Source organism: Thamnophis sirtalis, unplaced genomic scaffold, assembly GCF_051295495.1.
Source record: "Thamnophis sirtalis isolate CommonGarterSnake01/CBP01778 unplaced genomic scaffold, rThaSir2_p1.2 scaffold_8, whole genome shotgun sequence".
Classification (NCBI taxonomy): Eukaryota; Metazoa; Chordata; class Lepidosauria; order Squamata; family Natricidae; genus Thamnophis; species Thamnophis sirtalis.
In genome coordinates, this window is record NW_028261388.1 from 4,446,572 (window position 1) to 4,460,660 (window position 14,089).

At 47.0% G+C, this 14,089-nt stretch overlaps 2 protein-coding genes across 2 annotated transcripts; one reads left to right on the forward strand and one right to left on the reverse strand.

The window, feature by feature from the left end:
- On the forward strand, positions 1-3,565 carry LOC148044273 (NADH dehydrogenase [ubiquinone] 1 subunit C2-like). The gene is made up of 3 exons (XM_087721004.1): positions 1-220; positions 1,701-1,844; positions 3,379-3,565. Exons 1-3 carry the CDS (start codon positions 73-75, stop codon positions 3,426-3,428), a joined length of 342 nt encoding a protein of 113 aa, XP_087577130.1. The 5' UTR covers positions 1-72; the 3' UTR covers positions 3,429-3,565.
- An 8,751-nt stretch (positions 3,566-12,316) lies between these two features.
- On the reverse strand, positions 12,317-13,265 carry LOC148044274 (mid1-interacting protein 1A-like). The gene has a single exon (XM_087722067.1). The coding sequence runs from the start codon at positions 12,901-12,903 to the stop codon at positions 12,469-12,471; it is 435 nt and encodes a 144-aa protein (XP_087578193.1). The 5' UTR covers positions 12,904-13,265; the 3' UTR covers positions 12,317-12,468.
- Positions 13,266-14,089: the final 824 nt, after the last annotated feature.

The window sequence follows — 14,089 nt, forward strand, 5'->3', positions numbered from 1 at the left end:
CTTCCTTCGCGGGCGCGGCGAGGGCGGGGAAGGCGTTGCGGGCAGGACCGTCCCCCGCTCTGACCGGCCACCATGCAGCTCCGCTTAGGCATCCCCAAGGAGGCGCGTTCCCTACCGCCGCCGCCGCTGGTCAACTTCCCGTCGGTCTGGATGGGGGGCGTCTTCTGGCTCAGCGCCCTGCTGGACAACGGCCTCAACCGCAGGCCCGTCCTGCGAGCCGGTCAGTCGCCAGGCCTTCCGGGGGGCCTCCCGTCCTTTTTCCTCCCCTTGGACGGGCTGCGAGGGTCCCCGGGGCTGCTGCCCGTCGAGGCCCCGTCCGGGATCTCCGTCCACCACTCGGATCTCTCCGGCCATAAAGGCGGGAGGGAAGAGTCCCATGCCCATCATCCACAGCCGTGTGGGAGCCCAAAGAAGCCTCGTCCCAGGCTCGGGAGGACCCCAGTCTGGACTCTGGGGGTCGGTACTCCCAAAAGGGCCCATCCTGGTGGACCCAAATGGAGGATCCGGTTGTTTCTTGGATTCTCCTCTTGGGCCCCTATTTGGGTTCAAGGCAGAATTAACGCCCCTCCCCATTTCCCCTCCCCCCCACAACAACAACAACCCTGCCAGGTGGGTCAGGCAGAGAGCGAGAGAGAGATTGGCCAAGGTCACACCTGATGACCTCTGTTAGTCTCTTAGACCAACCCCAGTCCATAAATAATAATTTTTATTCCAGTGCTAGGAAATCCTGGAAGTCTTTGAGTTTCAGTCAAATCAGCCGTCGACAGACAGGTAGAGGCAAACTATATTTACACACCATTCAAAAGAGTCAATGAAAAAAAAAACAGAAATGAAAAGACCAGGATCTCTCCCGCATTCACAGTCAGATAAACGGGGATTAGAACCAGACAAAAATAAATAAATCAGGGAGGAAAAAAAAATACTGTATGCAATCAAGGAAACACAAAGGAGTAAACTGTAAACTGAACCCCCACCAACATTGGCAGAAGGATTTAATTATTTATTGGATTGCTATCTTGCCTCCCTATGTTGGGTCAAGACACAACTAATGCCTCCCATCTCTTCCCCCCCCCCCACAACAACCCTGCGAGGAGGATCAGGCTGAGAGAGAGGAACTGGCCAAGATCACAACAAATATGGAATCTGTGGAAGCTTGGCCTTCAGACAAACCAGTCGTCAATAGACATGGAGAGATAAACTATATTGACACACCGCTCAAAAGAGACAATTAAAAAAACAGAAATGAAAAGACAGGGCTACATCCTCTCCTGCATTCACTCTCTTGAGTTTCAGACAAGTCAGCCATTGACAGACAGGTAGAAACAAATCATATTTACACACCGTTAAAAAGAGAGAATAAAAATATTCGGAAGGAAAAAGACCCAGAACACATCGTCTCCTGTGCTGGAAGTGGTTGGAAGTGATGGTTACCTGGTATCTAGGGCTGGCCTGCCAGGGCAGAGCTGAGAAAGGGACAGTCCCACTTTGGAATCAGGAGAAGAAGAAGGGAAGGAAGTGACGGGGGGAATAAACAAGGTAGATTTAGTAACCTCAATCCAAACCGTGTTCAGCCCGTCTTCTTCACAACTTAGTTTGTAGGCACCATGCTAGTGGCAACCTCCTGCGCGTCAACCCTTTGATGTGCCCCTTGCTGATGTTGAGGCCAGATGTTCCACTTGTGCTCTCTTGATCTTCTCCAGGCATCCATCGTCAAGTCCTGATGACCACGCTGGGCTTTTGCCTGGGCTACTACATCAAGAGATACTCCGATTACTACTACGCTGAGCGGGACAGGGAGCTCTTCAGTTACGTAAAGCGGCATCCTGAGGACTTTGTGGAACGAGGTAACATTGGCGTCAAGCGCTTTCCACCAGAGCTGCTCGAAGGCTGAAAGGGGGTGAGGGAAAGGAAGGCAGAGGGTGGGAGGAGCCCAGGTGTTCCCTCCTGAGTTCGCCCACAGCAAGGATGAGATAACGCCCCCCAAATTACCCCTCGAGAGAGTTGGGACGGAGTCTTCACTAATCTACGCAAATGCCCTGGGTGGCAGCTGTAGCAAGGTAGCCAGTGGTGAGGAGGCTGGGAATTGTAGTTCAGCAACAGCTGGATTGCTGTGAGTTGTCCAATGTCAGAAGTGCATGGAGTTGTGGAGGTAATCGGTTCTCAGGTATCCCAAGTATGGGAACTTTTGGGTGGAGGAGATTTACGTTGTTGATCCAGTCTTGACTCTTGGCAACTACGGGGACACATTCATGCATATTCCCCCTAGCCACAATTTTGGAAGTGTTTTGCCCTTCTCTCGAGGTCTGAGAGAAAGGGACGGGTCCAAAGTCACCCAGTCGGCTTTCATGCCAGAGGCAGGACTAGAACTCGCCATCTCCTGGCTTCTAGTCCCCTGGAAGAACGGCTGTGTGAATCTGGCTCTCGGCAGAGACCGGTCCCTTTAATGGGCCTGCTTGTCAACAGCTCCGAAGGGGGCTACAGACCTGGAAGACTTAGGAATCTCTCTTTTCCAGGATAAAGCAACGTTTTACTCAGAGGTGACTTTGGGCCTTTGTAACAGAAGCTCTTTGTCCACTTCTCCCACAGTCCTTTTTCTTTCTGTCTTTTTTTTTATTGTTTCCAGTATAAATATACATATTTTGTGGACAGAGCATTGATTGGCTCAGATCTTTTTTATACAACCTTAACAATAACATTACAAATCACATGTGAAATTCTAATCTTCCAACTTCAAACAATACTAGTCTCGTTTCAGATTCCTTTTACGTTTTCCCTTTCCTTCCTTTAAGCATAAATAACATTCTTTGCATCCTGTGTTTATTACCCCTTAGTAAATGTTGTCATTCAGTATTTAAAATCATTCATTAGTCCGCCATAACATCAATCTTTCAAATGTTTAGGATTACTAATAACACCAATTATAAACAATATTCAGTCCATCACAGGGAAGTCTATCTCACGGGAGTCTATCTTGGATTAGGCAATTTAACTGAAGTGTTAATAATATTGACAGGGTGTTAAAAGATACGGTGAATTTAAGATATTAAGGATTAGAAATGGTGGGGACCAAAGGGGCTTTTTTCAAGAGGCAAATGGTGTTTCTTTGAAAGGGTTTTGCTTCTCATCCAAGAGCTGAAGAAGCTTCTTGGATGAGAAGGGAAACGTCTTCAAAGCAAAAACATGACTTGGATGCCTGAGAATCTCCATAGAGGCTCTTTGTCCTCTTGCTTAAATTCTCTTTCAGGAAGCATAAACAAAGAGAGATTTCTACTCAGAGAGTAAAGTAAATAGACCCGCAGAGTAAACAGACAGGGTGCTTTTCCTTCTCCTTGGTTTACGAATAAGCTTCACCAGCAGGATCCTTTCCTGTTTTCTTAGAGCCCAAAAAGGTGGGAGACATTCTGGAAAAGTTCGTCCCGACGCGCTGAAGTTCCTCCAAGGGATCCTGTGATCCTCCGGGTGTTTTCTCTGCTCCCTCCTCTTCTATGTGGAAGCCCTCGGGGTCTAATCGCCTGTTGAGAAACGTGGATTGTATCCTTTCTAATAAAATACATATACGAAGATCCAGTCTGCCGTTTGGGTTTTTTTGCTCATGAGGTACGCCTGGAAATGGGGGAGAAGGTGCCTGGCAGATGTAGTAGAAACCTCAGAATGTGCCGCCGTAGGATGTGTGAATCCGTGGGTGTTCTCTCAGCTCCATGCTGCGTTGAATGGCTTCCCTCCGTGGTCCCTGAGGAGCCTCCCATGGGGCATGAGGACAGCTGAGGCTTGCAAGCCTTTAGAACAGGGGTTAAACCTCCATTTCCCCAGGATATTTATAAAGACCAGTGGCTGAGGGTTCCTTTGGCCCCCTGGGTTGGAGTAGGCAGGGCAGTGTGGCCCCAGAAGGGTTCCAACCGGTTTCTCTCCCCTCATCCTCACTCCGTTCCTTTCCAGAACCAGGCAGGGGTTCTAATAAAGCAGGGGCGTCAATCAAGGCCCGGGAGGACGGATGCGTGGATTGCTTAGTCCTGGCCCGCGAGGCCGCCCTGGAAACAGCGAAGGACCAGCCTGCGGTGCCTCTGCCAGCGAAAACGGACGGAAAAGAGCCACATGCAGTTTCTCCCGAGCTCCGTTTTCGCTGGCAGAGGGTTGCAGGAGGCCGTCGAAGCCAAAAACGGGGCTCGGGAGCCTGTTGTCGCTGGCCGAATGCTCGGGCCTTCACAGGATTCCCCCACACGAGTGACGTCGAGCTGGCCATGGCCCCCCAAGGTCAAACACAGCCCTGACGTGGCCCTCAATGAAATTGCGTTTCATGACACCCTGTAGTAAAGGGACAGGACTAGGCGCAGGGAGAGCTAGTCTCAAATCCACTCTCACCGGGTGACGTAGGATGTGAAAGCTTTGTGTGAAGGTTCTCTCGATCTCCTGAAAGGTTTGTTCTTTCAATCCATCGTTGAAACTTCTTACATCTTTCTCCAATCCTTTTCCCCCTTTTTCCTTCGGCCTTCCTACACGTTGGTCTCCTAGGAGGAGCAGAAAACGACTCTTAATTTGCCATCATCTCACTCTGTTTTTCTCCCTTTCTGCCTGATTTGCTTCCCCCGACTGTGTGATACGTAACTCCCCCCCCTCCCCACTCTCGCCTGTGGCCTTCAGGGGTCTCTTATCTGAAGCCGTCGCATCTCGGCTGCCTGTCGCAAGTCTCCCTTTCGACCCACAATCCTTTGGATGCGGTTATGGGGCTCCAAGGTTATGGGGAGGAGGGAGTCTCAGCACATAAACGCTGCCCCTTTTCTATGTGCCTGGGGAAGCTCCCAGCCCCACCGATCTGGAGAGGAGGTCAGAGTGAGGAAATCGGGATGCTCGAAGGGATGGAATTAGGGCTTCTGGCCGCCTTCCACTTTACGGTCAAGGGTGGGACAGTCTTAAGAAAGGACTCCGGTTGGAACAGCTCCAGGGTGGAGTGAGACACTCTATTTTTGGAAAGTGGACTGCAAGAGAGGACCTTTGGGCCACAAGTCTCCTCCTGGGCAGGGCCGGCCTTTATCTGCAAAGAGATTTGCATTTAATGCTCTTATAAGGCTCTCCAGTGCTCTTAAAACACAAATACAACTCCAAGCAGAATGATATATTTTTTTTCCAGTCTTGGAATGAACTCGTAAAACTGCAACCAGAAGCCAGTTTGGGGTACAGGTGGTCCTTGTCATATGACCACAATGGAGCCCAAAATTTTTGTTGCTAAACAAGTTACCGTGTTTTTCGGAGTATAAGACGTACCGGAGTATAAGATTTTGAAGTGGTAAATTTTTTTAAAAAGTTTTTGCTCTCGGCAGACCTCCCAAACCCTCTGCATGTCTCGTCTTTTGTGAAAAATGGGGTATGCAGAGAGTTTGAGAGGCTTGCAAAGTACTCCTGGGGGCAGGGGGGGCGAAAACAAGCAAAAAACCCTCCAATTTTTGCTTTTTTTTTGCCCTCCCCAGCCCCCCAGGAGCACTTAAGATCTGGCTATCCCGTCAGGCCTGGGGATAAAAATCTTAGTTTGTCCCCTCCCGAATGATGAATGAATGTTGTGCTTTATTTTTAATATCATGTATTGTCTTATGTCTTTTGTCTTTGTACCCCCCTCCCCGTGTTTTGTAAGCCGCCCTGAGTCCCCTCAGGGAAAAGGGCGGCCTATAAATTATAATAAACACTCTAAACACTCTAAACAAAACACTTTGCAAGCCTCCCAAATCCTCTGCGTGTCCATTTTTGCGAAGGGGACAGGATTTCAGGAGGAGAAAAATGCTGTATAAGACGCACCCAGATTTTCACCCTCTTTTTGGGGGGGGAAAGATGCGTCTTATACTCTGAAAAATACGCTGAGTGAGGTTTGGTCTGTTTTACTCCCCTTCTTCCATTGTTAAGTGAATCATTGGAGTTATTAAGTTAGTAACATGGTTGTTAAGTGAATTTGGCTTCCCCATTATTCCGTTTGTTGGAAGATCACAAAAGACTGCAGAATTCTGAGAGTTTTGAAGTCCACAAGTCTTAAAAGTTCCCAAGTTTGGAGCCCCCTGATCTGAAGCATAAGGAGCTCTGAAGTTCGGATTTGTTCGTAAATAATCACACATCAAAACGCCAATTTAGTGCTTGATGAATTCAGGAATCCATCTGCCATCCAGCTAGGGAAAATTCCTCCAGCTACTGCAATTATTTCCAAGGAAAGACCGATCAGATTTGTTCTGGAAAAGAAAGATAATTAGGTAATATTGAAAGTTAAAGAGAGATGCAGAAAGATTTATTCAATCGTGCTCATCCACACTCAATACAGGTAGTACAATAATACAGTACAATACAATAGCAGAGTTGGAAGGGACCTTGGAGGTCTTCTAGTCCAACCCCCTGCCTAGGCAGGAAACCCTATACTGTTCCAGACAAATGGCTATCCAACATCTTCTTAAAGGCTTCCAGTGTTGGGGCATTCACAACTTCTAGAGGCAATTTCTGTTCCACTGATTAATTGTTCTAACTATCAGGAAATTTCTCCTCCATTCTAAGTTGCTTCTCTCCTTGATTAGTTTCCATCCATTGTTCTACCCTGAGGTGCCTTGGAGAATAGCTTGATCCTTCTTTGTGGCAACCCTTGAGATATTGGAAGTCCTTGACTTCATTCATTCAACAGTCCATTTAGTGACTGAAGCTAAAGTGACGCTGAAAAAAGTGATTTACGATCGTTTTTCACACTTATGACTGCTACAACATCCACATGGCCATGTGATCAAAATTCAGACTCTTGGCAATCGGTTCATATTTACGACGGTTGCCATGTTCCGGGGTCATGTAATTACCCTTTTGTGATCTTCAATGGGGAAGACACAACCGTGGTCCTAACTTAATGCCTGCAGTGATTCACTTAACGACCCTGGCGAGAAAAGTCGTAAAATGGTGGGAAAACTCACTTAAGAAATGTCTCACTTAGCCACAGAAATTTTGGGCTCCATTGAGTTATGTCCGGAGCTACAAAGCATAGGACTGCAAAGCTCCCGATGACCTCTAGAGGGCAGGATCAGGTGAGAATTGCTTCTGTCTCTTTGGTGCCCTCTAGTGGCGATTGAGGATTTTGCAGTCAGATGCAGTAGCATTAAAACGAATGAAAGAATTTACTCTCTCTTCTCCCCCCTTTTGCTGCATTTGTTCCTCCCTTGGTCCTGCAAAGCTGGTTTAGACTCTGGACCGAATCCTCTTTTGCAATTCCATTACTTCACTTCAGTTCCAGCTTTGCTGCCTCATCCCGATTTTCGTCACTGGCTAAATCAGAGCCTGGATTTCTGCCCTCAAACCTTGCCCAGATGGCTTCGTCTGGATTTGGCAGGGACAGGAACAGCGCAAGAAGGGAAACTTGCCATGAAGTAGCCACATTTTGGTGGCGTGGCCGTTGCGACACAGGTCGGCGTCCTTTTCTGATAGGACAATCAGTCCTTGGAAGAGAAGTTGCCTTTTGAAGTCAGGGAGCTTCATCCCTGGAGGCTTTCAAGAGAAGATTGAACTGCAGTGAAGGGGGAAGATGAGGTGTATAAGGAGGAGTGGTAAGGGGAGAGAGGAGAAGGAGAAAGGAAGGGGAAGTAGAGTAGAAAATGATGGAGGGAAGACAGGATGTAGAAGAGTCGGAAGTAGAGAAGAGAAGAAGATAGGAAGAGAGGGATAGGAGAGAGGGTGAAGGGGGAAGATGAGGTGTATAAGGAGGAGTGGTAAGGAGAGAGAGGAGAAGGAGAAAGGAAGGGGAAGTAGAGTAGAAAATGATGGAGGGAAGACAGGATGTAGAAGAGTCGGAAGTAGAGGAGAGAAGAAGATAGGAAGAGAGGGATAGGAGAGAGGATGAAGGGGGAAGATGAGGTCTATAAGGAGGAGTGGTAAGGGGAGAGAGGAGAAGGAGAAAGGAAGGGGAAGTAGAGTAGAAAATGATGGAGGGAAGACAGGATGTAGAAGAGTCGGAAGTAGAGGAGAGAAGAAGATAGGAAGAGAGGGATAGGAGAGAGGGTGAAGGGGGAAGAAGAGGTGTATAAGGAGGAGTGGTAAGGGGAGAGAGGAGAAGGAGAAAGGAAGGGGAAGTAGAGTAGTATGGAAGTGGAAATACACCAATGAGAGGAAGAGTGGGAAGCAGAAGGGAGAAGAAAGATGGGAAGAGAGGGATAGGAGAGAGGGTAAGGGGGGAAGATGAGGAGGATGAGGATAAGGAGGAGTGGAATGTAGAGAGAGGAGAAGGAGAAAGGAAGGGGAAGTGGAGTAGGAAAGGAAGATGGAGGGAAGATAGGAAGTAAGAGAGAGGTAGAAGAAAAAGGTGTATGGAGAGTAGAAGAGCTAATAAGGGGTGTTAATCTTTTTGGGGCGTTGAGGACAAGAGGAACTGATGTAATCATTATTTAATACTATATGACACTGGCTATGTATAGTATACATGTGATTGTATGTTATGAAAATGGAAATAAAAATATGCGAACATCAAGAGAAGATTGAACTGCCGTTTCTCGGGGATGGTGTAGGGTCTCCTGCTTGGACGGGGGGCTTGGACTAGATGACCTCCAAGGTCCCTTCCGACTCTGTGAATTTAATCTAATCCTTTTTGGCAAATGGACCGAGCGGCAAAACCTAACCCGAGAGACATTTAATTCCTAGTTAAAATGGGGCATGCGGGAAAGGAGGGAGCAGCAGGCTTTAACACTGTGAAAACGCTACAATTTCCCACCCTTTAGAGCAGTGTTTCTCAACCTTGGCAACTTGAAGATGTCCGAACTTTGAGTAATACTTTGCCTTGGACTCTGATTTACTTTTGGATGCTATTTGGAACCCTGACAGAGAGAGAGAGAGGGGGGCGGGGGTGGAGGGAATGCCTATCTCTACCTACAGTATGTGTGTCTATCAAAAATTATATATCCTAGTCTTAAAGAGACCACCTTATGAGAGGCATTAAATGATAGCACCCCCATATTCCCAAATCCCCGCAGCAAAACTGCCCTTTCCTGGTAGGCGTTTCTGGAAACCTAAGAGAGACAAAGGGGTACGCTGGTTAAAGGATGGAATTAGCCTCAATTTGTTCACTTTTAATTATAAAAACTTGATAGGATATTTGGGAGTCAATCCTTCTCTCTCTCCCCCCACCCAATTTATCCCATAAGGTTGTCGTGGGGGGGTAAGGATAACAAAGGGGCATTCATCACTGAAGCCATGGTATTGGACCTGGGTACTTGAGAGACCGCCTGCTGCCAATCACCTCCACTAGACCGATTAGATCCCACAGATTAGGCCTCCTCCGAATTCCATCCACCGGCCAGTGTCGACTGGCGACTACCCGGAGGAGAGCCTTCTCTGTGGCTGCTCCGACCCTCTGGAACGAGCTCCCCGTGGAGATTCGAACCCTCACCACCCTCCAGACCTTCCACAAAGCCCTCAAAACCTGGCTGTTCCTACAGGCCTGGGGCTAAAGAACTGTTGCCCCCGTCTCGAATGGTATGACTGCTGTGTGTTTTTAATTATGCATTGTTTTGTGTTGTTTTTTTAATTTTTTGTTTGTATCCCCCTTCCCTGGTTGAGTTGTGAGCCGCCCTGAGTCCCCTTCGGGGGGAAAAGGGCGGCATATAAATAAAATCAACATTCAACATTCAACATCCATTCTTGGAGAAAAAGGTAAAATATACTGGGGGGAAAAATCAAATTAATCGTATGTAAAGAATTACAGGCCTGGATGCTCATATTGTCTCCACCATCCAAGGTAAAGAAAGATTTCAGACTCAGGAGCTACTTAAGGTCCCAAACTACATGTTCTAAATGAAAACCAGCCATGTACACCAGGAAATACAACTCTTTATTCGTTTAACCAGCAAACAATTTAAAACACGAAAAAAGCAACAATTTACAATTATTAGCAGTAACCAGGCACGGAAGTTTCTTCTGATCACAAACATCCGTGCTGGAATGATTCAAGTATAAAGTTCCGCAACAACCGGATAAATCTCGGTCAAGGATACAGCATCCTAGGTCATCTTTCCAGGCAGAAAATGTACCATCACCTCCACCACCGAAGTCCAGCTTGCCCTGAAAAATAGGTAGTGAATACAAGGTGTTAACAAGAAGGCTCGAGGTCTAGGTTTGATTTATTTATTTTTATTGATTTATTATTGAGTTTATCAAACATGTACAAGATGACAGGTATAAGTATAAACATGGACAGGAGCCCATGGAATGAGTACAAATAAATGGGGACAGGCTACATACTATCATATATGGTGGACTTGTAAAAAGGTTAAAGCGTTTTGGATAAAAATATGGTGGATTATGCCAAATGTTCTTTAAAAAAGGATAAAGTTTACCCCTCAGTTATTTTTGTTAGGTATAATTACTGATTGTACAGCTGTAGAGATTAATTTGATTTTGCACTTAATAACTGCAGCTAGATTGTTGGTGGCGCAATACTGGAAGAAGGAAGACTTGCCTACTATTCAAGAATGGACGTTAAAAGTAACAAACTTAGCAGAGATGGCTAAAATATCAGCATATCTCAAGGACCACTCCAATGAGAGATATAAACTGGAGTGGAGAAGATGGACTGACTATCCTCAAAATAAATATGGGACTAAGAAATTCCAGATAGTTTATGACTGAAGAAACAAGGAATGATATAATCTGTTTAGAACTAGCCTAGCAAGGAGGAGTTAAAGCTCAAATGAATTTTTAAAGTTTATTTTAGAATGTTTTTGTTAAAGATTGATACCCTGTATTGGTTCTGGGAAGTTGGGGGGGGGGAGAGACTGGGGGGTGGGGGGAGGGTGGGGGGAGGGAAGTAAATATATGTAAAAGTTTTTTCCCCCCAAAATTCTCAATAAAAAAATTGGGGACAGTAGGACAGGGGCGATAGACAAGATAATGCGCTTATGCACACCCCCTATACGGACCTCTTAGGAATGGGGTGAGGTCCACAGTAGACAGTTTGAGGTTGAAGCTGGGGGGGGGGGTTGAGGATGTAACAACGGAGTCAGGTAGAGCATTCCAGGCATTGACCCCTCTGTTGCTGAAATCATATTTTCTGCAATCGAGTTTGGAGCGGTTTACCTTGAGTTTGTATCTATTGTTTGCCCGAGTATTATTGAGGTTGAAGCTGAAGAGGATGGCTGTTAAGGGAAGGTTTCTTCAAACTCATCCTTTGGGATTGGGCGGCATATAAATGTGGTTAATAAAATAATAAATAAATAAATCATCTCCAGAAAGGGTATCCTATCCCTTCTAATTTGGGACTCTGTCAGATGTTCCAAGTTGAGGTCCATCCATAGGGATAGAGAGTCTCCCAAAAAAAACAACCTCAAGATGTTGGCTTCCACTCTATGGTTGAGGCCACCATCTTGAATTTTTGGAATCCTTACTGATGAGAATTATGGGACTTTTAACATATCTCGAGCAGATCGGCTGGCCCAGAGCCTAAGCCGTAAACAATTCCTGTGTGGCCAGGACACAGCAAAATGTGTCTTCCTGAATGTCCAGATCTTCTGATAGTTGCCTCTACCCAATTTCTTGGGAAGAAAAACCTGTGAAAATTTAGCTTATTAAATCATTCTTTATCAATACTGCAGAAATGAAATGGGAGGGAGGAAAAGAAGAAAGGAAAGCAGGCAGGAAGGAAAAGCAGGCAGGCAGAAAGGAATGAAGGAAGGAAAAAAAGAAAGGCAGCAGGAAAGAAAGGAAGGGAAGGAAGGAAGTAGGCAGGCAGGAAGTAAAGGAAGGAAGGCAGGGAAGGAAGGAAGAAAAGAGGCAGGAAAGGAAAGAAGGAAAGAGGCAGGTAGGAAGGGAAGGAAGGGAAGCGGCAGGAAGGAAGGAAAGAGGCAAGGAAGGAGGGAAGGAAAGAGGCAGGCAGGAAGGAAAGAGGCAGGAAGGGAAGGAAGGAAAGCGGCAGGAAGGAAGGAAAGAGGCAAGGAAGGAGGGAAGGAAAGAGGCAGGTAGGAGGGGAAGGAAGGAAAGTGGCAGGCAGGAAGGAAAGAGGGAAGGAAGGAAGGAAGGAAAGCGGCAGGAAGGAAGGAAAGAGGGAAGGAAGGAAGGAAGGAAAGCGGCAGGAAGGAAGGAAAGGGAAGGAAGGAGGGAAGGAAAGAGGCAGGTAGGAGGGGAAGGAAGGAAAGTGGCAGGCAGGAAGGAAAGGGGCAGGAAGGAAGGAAGGAAGGAAGGAAGGAAGGAAGGAAGGAAAGGAAGAAAGGCAGGCAGGAAGAAAAGAGGAAGGAAGGAAGATGGATGGATGGACATTGGAGAAAAGGAAGGAAGGAAAGTGGATAGATGGATGGATGAACAAACATTGGAAAGAAGGAAGGAAGGAAACCATTTTTGATCTTATTAGCAAGAATTCCAACATTAACAGAGCATACAGTTTCCAGCACACCAGAGTTGCAATGGAGAAACTCTTAGAAGATCTAAAGATGCGAAGTACACATTTAACGTACGAAGATCACTCACCCTTCGCTTGATGCTCTTCTACCAGTAAAAAGTGATCCCATTCTGGCTGATCTGTCCCACAATTTCGTTGTACCTAGAAGTCACAGCGTTGGCTTGGCTGGTCAGTTGGCCGAGGACATGATATAAGCCCGAAATGTGGTACCGAAGGAGTCCTTCAAGATCGGCCTTCTCCCTAGCTTCTCCTTCTTCTTCCTCCCTGGAGCGGAGGACCTTGTCATTCAGGGGAGATAGCCCGCTCTCCACCGTCGACTTGATGGATTTGAGAAGTGTGAAGTAGTCGTACAGATCTCTGTCCCCGGAACATTTCTTCTCGGTGTCGATTTCGGCTGGGTCCTCCTGGTCTTCCAGCGAGACCCCCTGGAGAAGGCTGGGAAACATCACCGTTTGCTCCATGTGACGGACCGCTGAGAAGTATCTCTCCATGGGAATGCGCTCTCTGTACTGGTCCTCCATGGCAGGATTTCCAAGTCCACCTTCTCCTTCAAGCTGGGTGGGCTGTGAAGATCTTCAGGTCTTGATTGGGAAGTCAAGATCTTCAGCTCTTGACCAAGATGTCAGGATATTCAGCTCTTGATTGGGAAGTCTAGATCTTCAGCTCTTGATCAAGAAGTCAAGATCTTCAGCTCTTGATCGAGTTCCCAATTTATAGACCGATGCCCAAATCCTGGCATGTCACCCAACAAGATGTGGGTGGTTCCATGCCATTGGCCACTCAAAAGTCCAGGGCCTGTCAAGATTTGGGGGGAGGATTGGTTTGTTGTGATTTCTAACGTGGTTTTTATTTTTAGACAGGGGTCATTTCCAAATCTCTTCCTTGTCCAGGATTATTCCTTGGCCTTGTCGAGTTTAGACAGTTGGCGCAGGAGCAAGGGGGCGAGAGACCTGCATTGGGACATCAAGACCTGGCACACCACGAATATCTCCCAATAGTTTCTGCCTGCCAACTAACCGAGAGGGAGCCGTAGAGAAGTGCCAGGATGAAAAATTTCATCATTTATCCCGTTTATGAAACCGGTTCATCTCGTTGTTGGCTAAAGACCACGAGACCAAGGTGTCCACTGTTTGCAGAAATATTGTGCAATCACCGCAAGAGACAAGTCAGTGCAGGTAGTCCTCGGGGTACGACAGTTCATTTAGCGACCGTTCCACATCGCAACGGCCCTGGGAAAAGTGACATAACGAGACCCCTTTTCACACTGGCGACCTTTGCCGAATCCCCCATGACCGTGGGATCAAAATCCAGATGCAGCTGACTCGTATTTATGACCGTCGCTGTGTCCTGGGGTCACGGGATCACCTCTTGCGACTTCCTGACAAGGAAAGGCAACCAGGAAGCCGGATTCACTTAACAACAGTGGCAAGAAAAGTCATAATACGGGGCAGAACTCCCTTAATGAATGTCTCACTTAACAACAGAAATTTGCAGCTCAATTGTAGTCGTAAGTCAAGGTCTATCTGTACGGTACTGTGATCTGTACAGATACAGGTAGTCCTCAACTTACGACAGTTCATTTAGGGACTAGTCAAAGTTGCAACGGCGCTGAGAAAAGGGGCTTATGACCGTTTTTCACTCTTACGACCGTTGCAACATCCCCATGGTCACGTGATGAGCCGAAGTGGCGCAGTGGTTAAATGCAGC